The sequence below is a fragment of the Rattus norvegicus genome, chromosome 10 (genome assembly GCF_021556685.1).
Source record: "Rattus norvegicus strain SHRSP/BbbUtx chromosome 10, alternate assembly SHRSP_T2T, whole genome shotgun sequence".
Classification (NCBI taxonomy): domain Eukaryota; kingdom Metazoa; phylum Chordata; class Mammalia; order Rodentia; family Muridae; genus Rattus; species Rattus norvegicus.
The window spans coordinates 34,886,353-34,904,881 of record NC_141543.1 but is presented as its reverse complement, the minus strand read 5'-3'; the positions used below and the strand labels follow the sequence as shown (position 1 = coordinate 34,904,881).

Sequence of the window (18,529 nt, the reverse complement as noted above, 5' to 3'; positions counted from 1 at the left end):
TGTCAGCCACTTCCACACACTGTCCCCTTGGCGGGTTGTTACCACGTCTGACACACACGTCGCCTTCCGCAGGCCCCACACCACACTAGCCCCAAGCATTCTATAGCATAGCACGGCCTCCTGTCATGGACTCTGCTCATGCTCCCAACAACCCAGTTAAGTCATGAGTCAACAAATCGGAACCCAACAACCAGAATTATATGTTAAATGTTCAATGTACAATACATCCACACAATTAACTTACAACCAATTGATAAGGATATAAACTGCCCATCTACATAAGATATATTTTGCTCATCAAGACATACAAAGCCCTGTAAACATCCATCCCTTAAGAATAGTCACAACAACCTGTAAATGTGCAGAGAGAAATCTTAGTATGTTTTGAAAAATCTAAGCCTGCAATGAAGAGTGCCTGGAAAGTGGTTGCTTAGCTTTCTAATCTTCTGAATTGAAGAGAAGCATCAGATGGCAAGGACTTTGGAGTGAGTATTGATTGGACAGCCAAGAGGCTATGACGGATGCTCTGCTCAAGGTCATGTGATCACATAACAGCTCTGGCTTAGGGCCTGGCCCTCTGATTCCACTTTGAGATTTTTTTTGTTCAGATCTTCAATAGATCTTTTTTTTAGAAGCTTGATTTTGAGGGTGGAGGACTCTAATAAAACTTTATTTATAAAAGCAGACCACTCTGAGGGCAGGACATAGAAACGTGAAGCTGAAACGGACCTGAAAACTTTGTGCTGGCCAGTTCTCACAGTGTTGGAAGAAACCACACAGGCCTCTGAAAGAGAGAAGTCATCGGAGGTATTGCCCAGTGGAGAACCCAGAAAGCTGTAATACCATCCTGCCTTGTACCATGTGCAACCGTGGCACAAATATCATGGAAAGAACTGACCACCACTTTCTGATTGACTATGAGATCCATAAGAGGGATTTAGGCCTAGTCTAAGCTTGGTCAAAAGGCAATGATTTGTGAAGCCGTGGCACTACCTACCACTATTGTTTTGCCAAATGGACGTGCTGTCAAGCTGCCTTGTAAATATGTATGGTGATTAGTGCACACTGATTAGTGCTGTTCTCAATCCCAGCCAGAGAAGCTTCTGCAGCGAGCAGAAGTCAATGCAGAGATTCACAACTGGTCCAAGTGCTGAGAGTGAATGATGGTCGAATGCTTGGCTCTAAACAGGACATCTGTATCAAGCTCCCCGAGGCTAAACAAACATCCTGCGGGGGGGGGGGGGGGACAGTGGAAAGTATATAAGAGCTGCAGAATGGGGAGGAGTGCTGTGAGATGCCCCATTCCAGAAATGGCCATTGCATAACTGACCTCATATAATTACCTGCATGACTCTGGGTTCCTAAGGGCATCTGCACTGAGATCTGACCACCTGGCCCTCTCTGAGGATGGTCCAGTTGTGGTTCTTCCAGGAGCCCGATGCTTCTATTGGGACCTCCATGTTTTCTCTGGGAATGAAGGGTTTCTACCTTCTCCTGTAGGTCCTTTCTCTTTCGGTTGTGTCTTAGCCTGTTCTTCCTGGTCAGGTGGGCCTGCCTTCTCTCTCGTTCATTGCTTCAGTAGCTACTGACTCTCCACTCAACTCCAGACTTCCAGCTCCCAATGTTCAGTGGTTTCTCCCTGTGTCTTGTGCGCCACTAGGACTGCAGCCTCGGGCTTCTGCATTTTCTGTACCTCAAGAATGACCTCTAGCCTTAGAGTGCTTCATGGTCTATTGGCGATGCTGGCAATGCCCCACCAGCACAAAAAAAACCCGCTGTGTCCACTACCAGAAGCACCTGTCACACCTTGTCCTCAGCAGGATACCCGTAGCAGACCTCAGGCCTTTGAGCAGGCAGAAATAGCCCCAGGGCCTAGTGGCTGGCACCCAGCACCGTCACTTCATCTGGTGACTTGACTTTCAAGAAAGTCTGTCCTTTAAACTCTACATCATGTATGCTGAATGTTCAATCGAATGTTAAGAGGTCATGGTTGAAAAGCAGCTATGTGGTGAGGACCAGAACAGCTAAGCTGGTCCTAAGCTTGCTGAAAGTTTGGGAAAACAGTCCTAGGTCCCTGTGCTTATAAAAAGTGATTATCCTTTTCCTTACTGGGACTGTTCATTTAGTACCTAATAAATGTTTTGCTATTGCTGGATGAAAGACCTCCTAGGAAGATTGACAGTTGTTAGAAGCCATTCCCTGCTCTCAAGTGTGGGCTCATAACAGGATGCTCCAAAGGTTTGCATAGGAGGATAGCAACTTCCTCCTACCCTTCTAGAAAGTACAACCAGGACTCTAAGCAAATAACTCTACCAAAAACCATCCTGCCATTGCAAGGAGGCTGGAATGTGCCTGATCGGGTTTTCAGAGTAGCAGAGGGCGGATTGTTGATCTTCATTCTCCCTAAGTTCTGCACTTAAGTCTTTCCATGTGAGCCAGTAGGGGAATACAATAGGCACATGATTTGAACAGAGCGGACTTGTCTTTTCTGTTCAGTCTATTGAGATCCTGGGACATCATATACAGTGAGCGTCTTAGCACTTCATGGGGGTTAAATGTGTTCAGTCTTATTTTATAAGCAATGTCAGGGAGAGCACTCTTTGAGGGGAAAATGACATGAGAGTCACCAGAAACCCCAAACATGAAGGGATAAAGCACGTCCAGACACAATACAGATCCCCAATAAATATCGGAGCTGAATGGATGGCATATATGGGTATATGAGAGACACAGTTCATCCATCACACTTAGAGTTTTATTTCATGGTGTAGGGGTGTGCTGCTTAGTTTTTGTCAACTTGCTAAAGTCATCTGAGAAGAGGGAACCTCAAGGAAGAAAATTTCCCTGTCACACTGGCCTATAAGGCAAGCTTGCAGAGCATTTTCTTGGTCAATTGTTGATGTGAAGGGCCCAGACCACTATGGTCTCTGCTTCAGTTCCTGTCTTGAGTTCCTACCCTGACTTCCCTTTGCCTTGGGACTACAAGCTGTAAACTACAAATAAATCCTTTCCTCCCTGAATTGCTTTTGGTCGTGATGTCTTATCACAGCAATAAGAGCAAACTAAGACGAGGGGAAAGCAGAGAATCGTTTCAGGATTGATGAGGGAACAGCCAACCCCTCAAGAGGGCACAGTGCAGTCTTGTGCCCTGGTGTAGTTCCTTCTGGGAAGCCTGCGGGGACCGTCCCTGAGCTCAGCAAGATGCTGATGCTGGAAATACTAAAAAGGGAAGGGTCAACTCTGCACAACTGGAAGTGAAATCACTTCAAGGAGAAGCAGTTCTTAGATGATGGGGCTCGGGGGAGGGGACGCAGCCAAATAGGCTTTGAAACTGAATGCCTGAGTCAGCTGAGCAAGTGACTGCAAGGAAGAGGTTTTATTTATTTGGTCTCAGAAAGCACAAATAGACAATCAAACACGTGAAAAGCATATGCAAGTCACTACTAGAAGCGTGGCCCTTGTGTTCTTACGTAGCACTAGGGTCTTCATGGTCCAATCCGCACCTTAGGTTCACGCGGGCTGTTGACATGGCGATCCCGGATGGTTTTCTTTGCACCCATTTGTGTGGTTATTAAGGTGCCCAGGCTTTTAGGTCCTTTCATCACAGCTTCACTATCTTGCCCCTCAACTTCCAAAAGCTTCTATTCTTCCAGACACCCAGGGCGTCTCTGCTCCCCTGTCTTACAGAGTGTTGGGGGTGGGGACTGCCAAGGAGGCAAGCGATTGAATCTCCCCACCCCTATTTCCTTTCCTTCTTTTTGAGATATTGTAGCATGCTAGTATGAGGCCTAGCCTGGCCTTGTTAGGTAGCTAAGGATGACATTGAACCTCTGAGTTTTCTGCCTCTCTTCCCCCAGTGCTAGGATTAGACCAAGCTTAGTTTATGCAGTGCTGAGGACCAATGTCAGCTCTTCACGAATGTTAGGTAAGCACACTGCCCTCTGAGCTATATACCCAAACCTGCATTTCAAGTTCTAGTCTTTTTTTTTAATTGTTTTTGAGACAAGGTTTCTCTGTGTGGTCCTGGCTGTGCTGGAACTTGCTCTGTACACCAGGCTGTCCTCAGACTTACAGAGATCTACCTGCCTTGGCCTCCTGAGTGCCGGGATTAAAAAGCACATGCCACCAATATGTGGCCTTTAAACTTCTTTTAAATTTAGGTATTTAAAGGTTTCCTTTCCAAAGAAGGCCCTGATTTCTTATCGATATCACTTCTTGGTGTTGAAACTATGCTAAACTCTCCATAGTCTGCCTTACAGCTTCTTCCTCTCTCTAAACACCACCTATGTCTTTATTGGCCACAAATACATAACACTGCTTGTGTCAGAATACTGTGTTCTTATTGGTTGTCACAAAAGCCAAGGTACCTAGGGAGCCTTGGTTGAAGGGTTGTTGGAGAGGATAACAACTTTACATTTTGCATAATAGGGCCCGTGGTCCCTGTGGATCAGGCCACGAGCATGAAATATTCAATACATCTTGGTGCACAAATGTTAAATACAGAAATAAATTAATAAATACATAAATTACTTAAATATTTCAATAGCATAAGGCCGTGGAGAATGCTAAAACCTCTATGCATAAATTAGCTCATTGTCTCTGCAGGCATTTAACATTTAAGTGTAGAAATGTAGCAAAGGTGTCATTATGTACTCAGAAAAACTGGAAAAAGCCAAAAAAAAAAAAGCAGAAAATAGCTTTTGGGGGTCTCTTCCATCACGAGTGTAAATTTTTTCTTTCCTAACGACTTGCACTTTTCTTTCCTTCCAGAGTTACATCTTAGGATCGGCCCCTGTAAAAGAAGATGGGTCAGGTCATGTTGGTCGGAGGTATAGCCTCAAAATCCTCCTATTTCTCATCACACATTATCCCCAGACACTGGGTCTTGGGGAGTTCTGTGTGAGAAGGTCCAGCCCTTCCTTACAGGGCTCAGACTTCAGCTGATCTTATGCTTGCTAGGGGCTCTCTTGAGAGATTTTTCTTTAAAGGGCTTTAACGGGGATATTTCATTATTAAAAACATTTCAGTGGTTCCCCAGAACCTCTAGGACAAGGTTCCAAGTTCTGTTCACTTCCAAGTTCTCCATACTCTGACTCCTGATTTCCTCCCCATCCAGTCTTTCTTGCCTTTCCTAATACAAGGGTAGGACCTATGCCTGTTTTCTTTAATGCAGTACCCTTGGCCCAGGACAGTGCCTGACCTAACACACACATCAGATTAATATCTGCTAACGAATTAATGTGCTTTTGACTCTGGAATCCCCATGCCAGGAACTCCACCCCCCACCTCCCTCACAAGCCTCCTCTTAGCCTCCACCAAGGTCACTGAATGGGGTGTGGCTGGGCCTCACGGACCTGCTCACCTACCTGCAGGGTACACATGTCCATTTGCTGCATGATGAATTGTAGTAGCGGTCCTGCGCTTGCACGCAGATATTCGCCCCTTTGCATTGGACTTCGGCAGAGGTCTTCTCTACGAGGAACGCACCTTTCTGCAAAGGAGAGGAAAATTTAAGGGCTTTAGGCAATATAAGGCAGGCTGGCATGGATGCTCCCCTTGCACCACCTGCTGGCAGAAGCTGTAAACAGAGGTGTGTGTGTGTGTGTGTGTGTGTGTGTGTGTGTGTGTGTGTGTGCGTGTGTGTGTGTGTGTGTGTGTGTCCCATCTCGTCCCAGAGCTGGGGTAGCAGGCATTACTATTCAGTTTCTGGGAGTTAGAATTCAGGTCTTCATACTTATTCAACATGACTCATCTGTCTCCCCATTTTCACTTTTCTATTTACTACGTTCCAACAGAAACAGTTTGCTCCACCTTCTGCCTCTCTGAATAGCAGCCTTGCCCGAAGATCCATGGGCAACGGCTCCTATATGAGGCTGATGTTGGGACCGAGACCAGCTTTCCTTAACTGTCCTCTGGACATCAAGAAACACCATGCCTGTCAGCTTACGAAAGTGACTTCAAATCCTGGCAATGCTACTAAACAGCTGTGGTGCTTCAGGAAAATGTCTTTGCCTCTCTGTGTCTCTCTTTATTTATGAATAGGTCCCATGATAATGCCTGCCTTTAGGAATTGCAGCAGCTAAATACATTTATGTAAAATGCTTAGAAAGTGGGGTTGGGGATTTAACTCAGTGGTAGAGCGCTTGCCTAGCAAGTGCAAGGCCCTGGGTTCGGTCCCCAGCTCCGAAAAAAAGAAAAAAAAATGCTTAGAAAGCTTCTAGCAGGTAGAAAGCACTAGATGTTACCTGTTTAAGATAGGTATATTAAATATATATACACAGGCATGAAACTTAGCAGGATTTTAGGTAACAGTTGAAATCTGTTTCAAAATCATCCCATTTTCTGCTCCTGTTTCTGGGGAGTGATTGAGTGTCTGAGCTGAATTGCTAACACATTCTCAATGCTGTGTAGGGAAAAGCCTTTGATCTGTGACTTAAATGCTCTGTAAAACTGTCCTCCAAAACCTTGTGAGAGATAACTGTGTTAAGGACCAGAAATGGAGAAAGCCACCATATTAGCCCATGTAAGTGTGGGAATCTTGTAAGGTGAAATAATTGCATCGTATATTAAAGAAGCAGGGATTGTCCACATTTGATGAGACCCAGCACCAATGTTCTAGCATTTATTATATTTACTCAGTTGAAGCAATCATTTTAGGCTCCTGGATCCCAGGTCTCTATATCATGGACAATTTCAGTTGAGGATTTATGGTCGATTGTATTGGAGGAATTGAGGTGGTCGGGCCAACTTCCTTTGCCTCTATCAAACTAACTCTGGGTCCTGGTTCTGCTACTGCTCTAGGTGGGTGAATTTGGGCAAGCCATAGCCTCCCTGAACTTCTCCGTCCTCTGTGTAGAGGTGACAGCAATACTGGCTGCCTTCTGGCCTTTGCGTGGGTTGTGTGTGATACACATAGAGAGCCCTGAACGCAGTTCTGTTCCTGTAGCAAGTACCTGGTTGTTAGGATCTTCCCATTGTCCCCAACACGGGCTGCATTAAGTCCTACCTGGTTACACTCCTCCTCTGTCTCCTTCGTCTTTTCTTTCTTGCGCTGGATGCGGACGAAGAACTTGAGGGAGAAGTAGGAATGGGGAGTGCTCCAGGAGTCAGGGTACTCCCAGCTGACCTCCACCTGAGAGTTCTTCAAAGGTTTCACCTGCAGGTTCTTGGGTGGGTCCGGTTTGACTGCAGAAAAAGACAGGCATCCTTTAGTATCCTAGTAGGGTTTAGACTTCGGAGCTTGAGTGACTGAGACATCCACCTTCTAGTCTCTAAGATAGCTCCTTCACTTCTCTGAGCATCATGGCAGCGCCCCGTGAGGGAAATACCGAGCATGCTCCTTCGCTCGAGGAAGTCACCATTATTGGCCACACCCTACATTTTAGAGCCCTTTCTTCACTGCACAGACCGGAAGTCCCAGCTGGTTGAGTCGGTCTGCTTAATAAAGCCTCGTATCTGGGCCTGCGGTTAGGGAACCCTCCCTGTGTTTGGGTCCTGCTTTATACTAAGCATGTAGGTAACCCATAAACCATTAGGTGCCACCACTGGGGCAGAGCTGGGTCTGGGCTGCTGCTAGTGAGATTTTCGATGTGGAGAAAGGTAGCTTAACCCTTTAATTTCCTCATCTGTAAGATGCAGACAGTAGGGTCCATATCATACTTTTCAGGAAGTGCAGAATGAAAGAGAATGCAGGCCAATCCTATACCCCGGGGCATCACCAACATGTGGCAAACGGCACCTTTGCTCCCCAAGCGCATGCTCCCATGCGAAACTCACTGATGTCCCTGATGAAGAAGCTGGTGCTGTAGTTCTCATATTTATTCTGCTGCTGGGCCTCCACCACCAGTTCAATGGGCAGGGTCTCCTCGGCAGTTGGGCAGGTGACGTCCTCCTGGCACGCCACTGAGTACTTCTCGTAGTCCCTTTGGTTCAGTGTGACCTTCTCTGCAGACAGAGATGCTGCTCCACATGTCACCGCCCGAGACTCAGGGGAACTGATGGCAAAGACAGAAAGAGTTCTGTGTTATAGATCGGAGATCTATTGCCTGGTGACTACAATCTGAGGACAGACTGCCTAGCTGGCTAGATTTCTACTGTGAGATAAAACAACAGAAAGAAAACCACAAAAACACCCCAGCCCTTTCCAGAGTGGAAGTTTAGCTGTAAGAGATTGAAACTTTTATCTCTGGCCTAAATGAACCTGAAAAATGTTTTAATGCAAGAGGACCCACTTAATTATAAAAAATTATAATGAAAAAGATGATTATAAAGAAAGCATGCAATCCCCCTCTTAACTCAAATCTGAGTCCCACATAGAGACATTGTTCACAGCTTGTTACTTCTAGAGTTTTATAAATGAGTATTTAAGATAGACACACACACACACACACACACACACACACACACACACACACACATATTTGTACATATGTAGTTTATCCAAATAGTAGCACGACTTTAAAAACAGACGAACATTATATAGGTGTGAGTTTATAACATCTTTTTCCTCTCTGAAAGTATGGTGGGGACTTCTCTAAGCAGAACATGAAAGTTGTGTTATTCATTTCAATAATGCACATTGGAGCCCATTTGAGAATTCTTTTGCTAATTATGCAAAATATTCCAGTGTCCCTTATCTGTGCGCCAGTTTCTTCAGGAACATGTGCAAGATGTCTCTAGCAAGAAAATTTTTCATGCTTGTCTAATTTTTTTTTTTTAAAGCACACAGAAGTCTGGCATGTGACTCTGTGCAAGCAACATATACACAGGTCTCCTTTGGGGCCACCTTTACCAGTTCAAAAAATTCTCATATAAGCAGCAAGGACTTTGATGTCACCCCGGGCCATTATTTTCCTTAGCTATGTTTAAGTCATAGCAAATTCATGCTAAAGACGAAAACATGAGTCCCCGTGGCCCCCGTTTATTCATTTATTTATTTTTTTTAAAGATTTATTTATTTTTATATATAAGTACACTGTAGCTGTTTTCAGACACACCAGAAGAGGGCATCAGATCCCCGTTACAGACAGTTGTGAGCCACCATGTGGTTGCTGGGAATTGAACTCAGGACCTCTGGAAGAGCAGTCAGTGCTCTTAACCACTGAGCCATCTCTCCAGCCCCCCCTCCCCCCGTTTATTCATTTAAATAGTGGGAGTGCTAGGGTGCTCCTGCCCTCCACACGACTCAGGGGTCTAGTTGCTGACTGAAGTCAGCTGTAGAGCAGTCTGACACACCAGTCTGCAGCCCTGGGAAATTTTTCCTTTTTTTTTTTTTTCAGAGAAAGCCCAAGTGTGTTGGAGAAACTGAACTCCAGAATAACAGTCTTGATGGGTCAGAAAGAATTTGAAAAGGCTCTAGGAAAATCTCAAAAGGCCTCAGAGGGTTCTGGAATCTGTTCCAGGGCTTCCAACAAGCAAGGCCCTGGAGTACTTGATTCTGTTTTGGATACAAGGTCGAGCTTTGGCAAGTTATTTGTAGCTGTGGGTTCTTTGTAATTTCTCCCCACGGTGCTGTGAGCCTTAATGAAGCCCGGCCAGGCAATTCGGATGAGTGAATTCAAACTCCCCAGACAACTGTTCTCAGAGGGTTGGCTTAAAGCTCCTCACGATTTCCTTAGGCAAGCAGAGGGGAGTCGAAAAAGAAAAATCTAGAATTGACTTTGCTGTTCCATTACCAGTCACGGATAATCCACGGGCGGTTTGTACTTATTTCCATTATGGAGTAGCAAAGCGTTGAGGAATCTCGACGGCTCCCTTACCTGCTGCTGCTCTTGATGTTAAACTTCAAGTCCGTGTTTCTGTGCACCAGCCATGAGCAGGTGAACCGTCCGGAGTAGTTTGGTGCTTCACACTTCAGGAAAGTCTTATTTTTGAAATCTGCATTTGGAAAGGGGGAAAAAAAGAGAAATATTTAGGAGTTTTCTTTCAATAAAGAAATTTGTTTTTGTTTTCGTTTGAGTTTTGATTGTAGATGGAGTACTGGCCATTAAATGGTACCAGGGTGAGATTTTTTTTTTTTTTTTTGAGACAAGGTCTCTGGGTGTAACTGGTCAGCCAAAACAGCTTCTTGGTGAGTTATGGGCCAATGAGAGTTTCTGTCTCAAAGGATATGAGAAAGATTCTGAACCTCCACACACACATACAGACCTGTACACACACACACACACACACACACACACACACACACACACTCATAATTATTATTTTTAAGGAGAGGTAGAAGAAAAGATATTATCCCAGGGCATGGAATTACTTTTTAAAATCTCGGTGGACCAAATTCCATTTTCCTTCTTGTGGAGCAGCAGATGTGAGTGGCTCAGAGTCTCGCCTCCTCTGTGGCAGGTGTATTGGCCAGCATCTAGAAACTCTCTGACAGTGATGGTCAGGGTCTTTCCAGAGCCTATGACTCCACGTCTCTGGTCTGAGGTCCAGGTGATGTCATCTTCTTCAGGACTGTCACAGGTGAGGGTCACCGTTTCTCCAGGGGCATCGGGGCGCCAGTCCACCTCTACAACATAAACTGGAGAGCACCAGTAGTGAGGACCTGGACCAGGAGCCTCACAAACTCTGGACCTGGGTTTTATTCAGTGTCTTTACATGCCCACTGCCCTTGGAACATCATAGCTCACAAGAATTTGGCAAGTGTTGCTGAGACAATCTCAGGGCAATGGGGACAGAACAGAGAAGCAGTTTTATAGTTGCCACCAAGTCATTAGCTGGCAGGTGGCCTGTAATAATCAGTCTCTGATTAGCAAGGGAAGACCCTGAAACAAGAAAGATGCAAACAGCACAGGATTCCTTGTGCGTGTGTGCACACATGCATGCCTGTGTGTGTGTGTGTGTGTGTGTGTGTGTGTGTGTGTGTGTGTTGAGTGTGTTGGGAATGAGGGGGAAAAAGTTTCCTGTTGTAGTTCATAGGGAATACACAGGGCGCAGCATTGAGCAGGGGAGCACAATGGCTTAAAGCATGGGCATGGAAAAAGAAAGATCAGGAAATCCTGTCTTCTCTAATTGCAAAGGGGATTTTGAGCAAGGTCCTGAACCACCACCAGTAGCCTCAGAGTCCTGGCAAAATGATAGGAACAATAGTGTCTATGCTAATAGGTTTAGCTGTGAGGATAGATGGTAGAAAGCATGCACCTTGGCAAAGCTACTGCAGCTTTACCCTGTGCTAGCCTTTCATCATCATCATCATCATCATCATCATCATCATCATCATCATCATCATCATCATCATCACTGTCATCATTGTTGTCCACAGATTGAAGAGGCAGGCAAATACACTAAAAAAAAACCCTTAAAATTATCCAGGAAGACTTAGGTTTTTTTTTTTTTTTTTTTTTTTTTAGTCCCTTCTGCATGAAATTTGTCAATGGAGATTGTCATTAACTACTTGTTTTGAAAAGCTATTTTACACTTTTATGAAGCAGTAGGTGATATTCTCAGTTTTTTGAAGGAACTGTTTGTGCTGATGCCAAGGTCCCATCAAGTATGAAGTGTAGCAAATGCTGTAGTTCAGATCTTTTGTCTCCTGTGTTACACAATGCATATCTGATGCCAGTTCCTAAATGAGCCTCCGTAAGGTATTCTGGAGCGTGTCACATCAAACCTTCATGTGACAAAGCTTCAAAGGTCACCTACATACGAATTATTAATTGAAAGACGAGCTTAACTCAGTGGCCCTTGAAGCCTGGCTGTCTCCCAACCTCCATTATCAACATCACCCGAAAAGTCATCAGTGATACTGTTTGCTCTTGGTCGCTGAGTCAGAAATCTTGGGACGCCCACAGTGATCTGATGCCTGGTTGGATCTGGAGGGCACAGCTTGGGGCTCAGAATGGCACAGCCATGGATCGAAGCCAGCAGAAGGCCTCAAGAGAGCTATGGGCTCAGGCGTGGGAAGGGACATCGAGCTACTTTAGAATTTTACTTTATAGCTCAGGCTGGCCACAAAATCAGGGCTATCTTCTTGTTTTGACCTACCAAGTTCAGGGACTGCAGGCAATGCTACCATGCCTGAGTCTGATGTCATTCTTTTTTTAAAAATGAAAGTGAAATATTAGTGCTTTCTTTCGAAGGTAACAGCTAAACTAATTTGAATGCAAGCTTAAGACCATTCCCTGAAGTGCCCTGTGAATGGTGGCTTTGTGACTTGCATTGGAGCTTAAAGCCTTGTGAAATGCTAAGTTCTTACTTTTACATCCATGGTGGGATTTGTAGCTGCTGAATGGGGAGGAAAGATAAGAGGTGCAAATCACTTGAGGCCCAAAGTCTTTGGAAATCATTAGCTTGAGCTGACACTAACCCATAGGACCCTTTGGCTTCCAATTTCTTTTTGTCTTCTAGGCCACAAAACAGACCTGCCCTTTATTTTCCTTTTAGAACCTGAATTCAGAAACCTCAGAACACCTTGGTCCCATGGCAGGGAAAGGACTTCTTGGGGATGTTGGAATCAGAGCTTAGATATCCGCTGGGCTTCAGGCCACCATTGTGGCTCCAACATAAGCTCTCTCTGTGTTTTTCATGTTGATTTTTCTGAAATTTCTGTGGTTTACCAGGTCAGAAGTATCTAAGCGGTTAACCCTGCCAGGGCCTTAGTTCCTGCATAAGCAGTCTGTCTTTTAAAAAAAATCCTTAAGTTGTAGATCTGGCTGTGTTAGAAGCTTTAATTAGGAAAGTGCCCAAAATTCTATTGGGGTGGGTGTCCAGACTTGGGATTACTCTTTTTAAAGTTGCATTTAATTCTTCCGCGCGTGTGTGTGAACATGTGTTACAGCTCATGTCTGGAGAGCAGAGGACAGTTTCGAGGAATTGATTTTCTCCATTTGTCAAGTTGATCCCAGTGCTTAAGTCTAGGTCATCAGGACTTGGTGGCAAGCACCGTTACCTGCTAAATATCTTTCTAACTCTTCAGAATGAAAGATTCTGAAGTTCTCAGAAGATTATTTCTAATCAGCCGCTGAGAAATCTTTCCATTTTTAATTTATACCCGTTTCCTCTTTGTGGCCACAGGAAACAGTTGCTTCATGCCTTACTTGTAAAAATCTAGCACAGAAGCACGCAGGCTCTGAAGTGAGACTAAACTGGGATCGAGTTCTGTTGTGGGCCTTGTGGGAAAGATACTTAATCTCTCGAGCCTCAGTTTTCACCATCTGTAAAATGGAATACAGAAAGCTCCTCCTTTACATGGCTGCTGTGACATTAAGTGAGGTTCTGTGCTCAGTAAATACTAATTATTACTGTAGTGTAGCTGTAAGAGCAGAAGTTCCTGACACGATTACCTTGTATTTTGTGAAACATTTGAGGTTCTGTCAGGAACATCTGAGGACTGAGTTGATGGACATTTACTAGCTGTGAGATGGTACAAGGACAGAGAGTGCCCCTTGCTATGTCTTCATTATTTATCTACTAATAATCTTATTGCCATTGGGGTAATGAAAAGCTCAGAGACTTTGTTTTAAACCATAGTACTTGCTAATATGGATGCTCACTCTACCCTATGCTGTCCTCTGTATTCATTAACATATTCAATAGCCCATGCGGGCTGTGCAATATTGAACACCCAACTAAGAAAAGTGACATCCGGAGGCTACCCAACCTCAAAGGTTCAGAATCAGTACCTGGCAGGAACATGACCCGAAACTAAGCCAGTGCGAATGTCAATCCTAAAATAGCCAGAGGACAACCATCATGGTGCCCACTGAGAAGATGTGCTAATGTGGAGGACAGGAGAGAACAGAAGGCCGTCTTGCTATTTCTCTTCCAAAATTCTCTACTCAGGGAATTCCAGTTGTTTAGAAAAGTCATTTTCAGTGATCTAAGGCAAAGGTCATATCCTGCTTGCCATCGTAGTCCTCCCGAAGCTCTTTTCCTGTCACCCAACATGAAAACCAAACAAGGCAGAGATAGGTGGAGGAAGAAGAAGAGAGGCTAGCCCTTCATCTTCCCTGAGGACTTTTCCCTGAGGAAAACCCAGGCGTGGCTGCCTCCTTCAGGCTTCAATCCCCCTTCCCAGCAGCTGCCTGGAGGTCAAGCCCAGCTGCTGGAGCTCCAAAGAAAATAGGCCAAACGTTGCTTACCATCTTTCTCCAGCTCCCACATGGCCATGAGTGGAGACACCAGCAAAACCATGGCAAACCAGGAGAAGGTTAACTTCTGATGACACATCTGTATGGAGGAGGGGCGGGAGGAAGAAAGGGAGCAGAGGAGAAGGAAAGGGGCAGGAAGACGGGAGGGAGAATGTCAATCATTATCCAATTAACCACGCCCACATTTTACCTGCCTGTTGATTTTTTTCTGTTTTTCTGCACACTGTTGGGCTAGGATTATAGGAGTTCTGTTCTAGCTTTGAGTAAAAACATCTCCAAATAAATAACTACAGGCTCCCTGGAGCTGAAATAATCACAGGGGCCAGCCATCTGGCACTATTTTGTTTGTAAAAATATATTAATTTACTATTATTACTATTATTACTACTATTGCTATTATTATATTGATTCCTATTTACTATTGTATGTGTGCTTATGTGTATTAGCATGCGTGGAGGTCAGAGGACAACTTTTGGGAGTTGACTTTCTCCTTCTACTATGGGTTCGGGGTTCAAACTCAGGTCACCAGGCTTGTGCAGCGAGTAATGCTATCTGCTGAACTGTCTTACTGATACCCACAGTCATCCCCCTTCTCCCTCTTTTTGTTGACCTTTGAGAGTCTCGGCCTTGGCTGTCCTGGAACTCACTATGTAGATCAGGTGGACCTCAAACTCAGAGAGGTCCACCTGCCTCTGCTTCTCGAGTGCTGGGATTAAAGGCGAGAGCCACCACACCTGGCTCAATATCTTTTTTTTTTTTTTTTTTGGTTCTTTTTTTTTTTTCAGAGCTGGGGACCGAACCCAGGGCCTTGCGCATCCTAGGCAAGTGCTCTACCACTGAGCTAAATCCCCAACCCCTCAATATCTTTTTTTTAAGGCTCACAAACATAAGCTTAGAGATGAACGTGACCTCCTGGGTCCACCTTTATCAGTCATATACTTCGTTCCTACTGCAATATTAATAATTAAAGAGCATTGAACAGAATGGGAAAATACTGCCATGCTACCAACACTTACTAGAACAGTGTCACTGGGCATCTGTACCACCCTGCTGTGCAGCAGACATTGGGATGCCCCAGGCTAAAGGGACAGCTTAAGTGTGCGGAAGGTAATACAGGGCAAACTTTCAAGTTCCGACAAGGACCTGTAGTGGATTAGGTTTTTTTTTTTTTAAACCTAGGCAGAAATTACTCCAAATTCTAAGATAATTCTCTGCCTCACAACAAAATGCAGCATTTCTCAAGCTTGGGTGTATGCATAAGACTGGGCTAAGACTGTTGGGTCTCAGCCCAGAGTGTCTGATTTAACATCTCTCGAAGGTGCTAGAAGCTGACTCTCTGACACATTGTGAGGGCAAATGTGTTGGCCAGGTTTCAGGGTCCAGAACTCCTAAAATTCAAGATGTTTTTTGGCAGAAGACCATAACGTATTGATTGACCCTCCATGAAATAGATTAATTGGCCAACATCTTATACGGTAAACTAATCCAGGGCAATAGAAACCTTTCGCCTGTAAAGATTATACCTCACTCATAAGCGTGGTTGCGATCATTAGTGTCTAAGTAATTCTCTTCAGAAACACTTCCATCTATCTTGGAGGATGCCACTGTCTGGCAGGAACAAGGTTTGAGAGACCACAGGTCTAACCCATATGAATTAAGACTTAAATGTTATGGGCAAATACCTTAAAATAAACAGGCCTTGGTTAGAGATCATGACATTTTAGAGAATAGAATTACTACTAACCTCTGAGGATCTTGCTATGATTTCTCTTTCTTTACATATGTTATCAATGACAGAGACAGGATTAGGAGCCAGGCCTTGTCTAGGTCCAAATTATCATATAGCCAAGCCAAGTACTTAGCAGAAAGGGTGCTGGTTGCTACATTCATAGGCTTGGAGTCAAGCAGACATGAGCTTGGATTCTGGCCCTCCTACTCAGTAGCTTTGTGGTATTGGTCTAGTGCCTCTGAGCCCTACTGTCTTATGAAAAAGACATAATGTGGTCTTAAAGAACTGCTGGGAACTAGTAGAAAAGCTAAGGAAAAAAAAACACTGAAATTCTTTCTGTTTTGTATACAGTACATTGGAAAATAAAATCTGCCAGGCCGTAGAGAGAAATGCCCAGAGAAGGTGGTGCAATGATACACGGCCGTGACACCCAGATAGTAGGAGGACTCTGGGAAGGGAAAAAGGCAGAGATTCCTGGCATCTCTTGGTGATCTCTTCATATGCTCTCAGCGCAGGGATTTCCCCTTTGGCTACATGCCAAACATTTCCTCTGTCAGCCTCAGATGCATGTGAGCATCGCACACGAACCGTATTTCAGGCTGAAGGGAGCCCTGGCAATGGTCCAAGGAACGATCTTCATTTCCTCATCACCTACATCTTAGATCATAGAAGACCAGCCGAGGCGTGGAGAAGGGGGGTTGGGGGTTGCCTCTTAATCAAATCTGCACAAGCAAAAAGTGTGCAGTATGTAGCCAGGTTTTGGCTTTCTGTCTGATCGGCAGAAGCTGGGAGATGTATCCCTCTCACTCCACAATACTTCCACAAGATACTTTTTAACAATTCGGGTTTTTTTTTTTGTTTTTTTGTTTTGTTTTGTTTTGTTTTGTTTTGTTCTCATGGGATTTCATTAGTTTTCTTAACTCCCGAAAGTCTTGGGCAAAGAACACAGGAACCTCGGGTTAGACACTCTAGCTCCTTAGAGCATGCATATGCTCCTAACATTGCTGCCAGCAGGTGCCTAAGTGGACATCCCTTTTGCAGGTTTCATTCAGGTTGTTTTTTTTTTTTTAATTAAAATGAGAAATGATAGGTGAAAATAAAAATGCTCAGAAACAATAATACACAGTACAGATGGCACGACTGTCAAGGATGGCAAAAATGTCATGGGCAAAGGACCCTGGTGCTACGGCCAAACAGACCCCGATCTGTCACTTGTTAGTTACGTGACCTTGACAAGTTGTGTTGACGTCTTCAAACCTGTACTCCTGGACTAAAAATAGGAACCCTGTCAGGATAGGAGTTGATGAAATGATCCCTAGAAAGTGCCAGCTTGATCCCCAAATGAAAACAGAACCCCGAATACCTACTATTCTCCTTCCGCATTACTGAAATACAAATGCCAACGGTTTGATTACATCTTTTTTTTTTTTTTTTTTTTTGGTTCTTTTTTTTTTTTTCGGAGCTGGGGACCGAACCCAGGGCCTTGCGCTTCCTAGGCAAGCGCTCTACCACTGAGCTAAATCCCCAACCCCTTGATTACATCTTTAATGTCTATTTCCCCTATACCGAGGTGCGTGCAAGGCATCATGTCTGTCTGGTCTTATATCCAGACTCTAGCCTAGAGAGATTCCATGGACTGTTGGTGCAATAATCATTGTATTTCAGATCTCAGCAAAATGAATTCCTGGGGGTGGCCTTATCTCATCTTGAAATGCCTTGTTTGAACAAATGGAGCCATCAGCTGAAGCTGATATAAACCTGCCCCTTCCAGTGCCTAAGATTTCACCTGGGCAAGCAGCAGGAGCCAAACTGTGAAGACAATCTTTCTTCCCCTCTCTCACATATTTTAGTACCCTTTAGGGAGTAGTTTTGAACATGCCTAGGGCTTTTCAGTTTGGAAGAGGTGACAAAGTCAGTTAAAAAGCCAAAGGAGGCCCAGAACTCAGCTCTCCACTTTGATTTTCATAGCTGATTCTCAAGGCCGTCACAGGTAGGACATTCAGTTATGAGTTTAACTTTAAGGGGTTGCATGAAAGGCTTTTTAAAAGTCTCACTATTAAGGCAAGAACAGACTTTAACTACACTCTTTAACACACATGCATTAATACTTAAGAACATGCACATGTGTGTATGTGTCTGTACAGGCAAAGCAAACCTTTCAATCAGATACATATCTGTCCACAACGTTTGTATTAATAGCTCACTTTTTTTTGAGACAGGGTCTCAAACTCATTACACAGCTGAAGCTTGCCTTAAGTTCCTATTCATTCTGTTTCCCACCTCCCAAATGTGGGTATTACAGGTGTGCACCTGTAATTAGCTGACTTTTTAAATGAGTATTTGAAGTCCCCGTCCTCAAAGCACCTGGTTTCCACCAGCAGGTAAAGCCATTTGGGATGCTTCTCGAACCCGCTTATCCCCACGTCCTGCCCAGGTCAGGGGTAGCCTGTACCCCGGAAGCTGTGTCTAGACAGCCTCTAGACTCCGGGGATTAGTGACAGGGAACAGGAGAGAACTTACCTTGCTTTGCTGCTGCCTGCTTGGTCTGATGTGTCTGGACACCCACTGTTCCTTCTGCTGCTGTGGGTGCTTCTGGAGTTTATATACTCTACTCCTACAGAACTTTCTGATGGAAACCCAAACTAGAAACTGACTAGTCTCAATTGCAACACTGAAAACTAGTGTCAAAACATTCTGGGGGAATTTTAAGAAG

At 44.5% G+C, this 18,529-nt stretch overlaps 1 protein-coding gene across 1 annotated transcript; it reads right to left on the bottom strand.

Moving 5' to 3' along the window:
• Nucleotides 1-3,361: 3,361 nt before the first annotated feature.
• Nucleotides 3,362-18,392, bottom strand: Il12b (interleukin 12B). Its single transcript, NM_022611.2, is given in 8 exon segments — nt 3,362-4,792; nt 5,367-5,491; nt 7,007-7,185; nt 7,777-7,994; nt 9,759-9,876; nt 10,253-10,519; nt 14,079-14,166; nt 18,337-18,392. Coding segments are annotated over 7 exon segments (1,008 nt in total). The 5' UTR covers nt 18,337-18,392; the 3' UTR covers nt 3,362-4,779.
• Between the last annotated feature and the right edge of the window lie 137 nt (nt 18,393-18,529).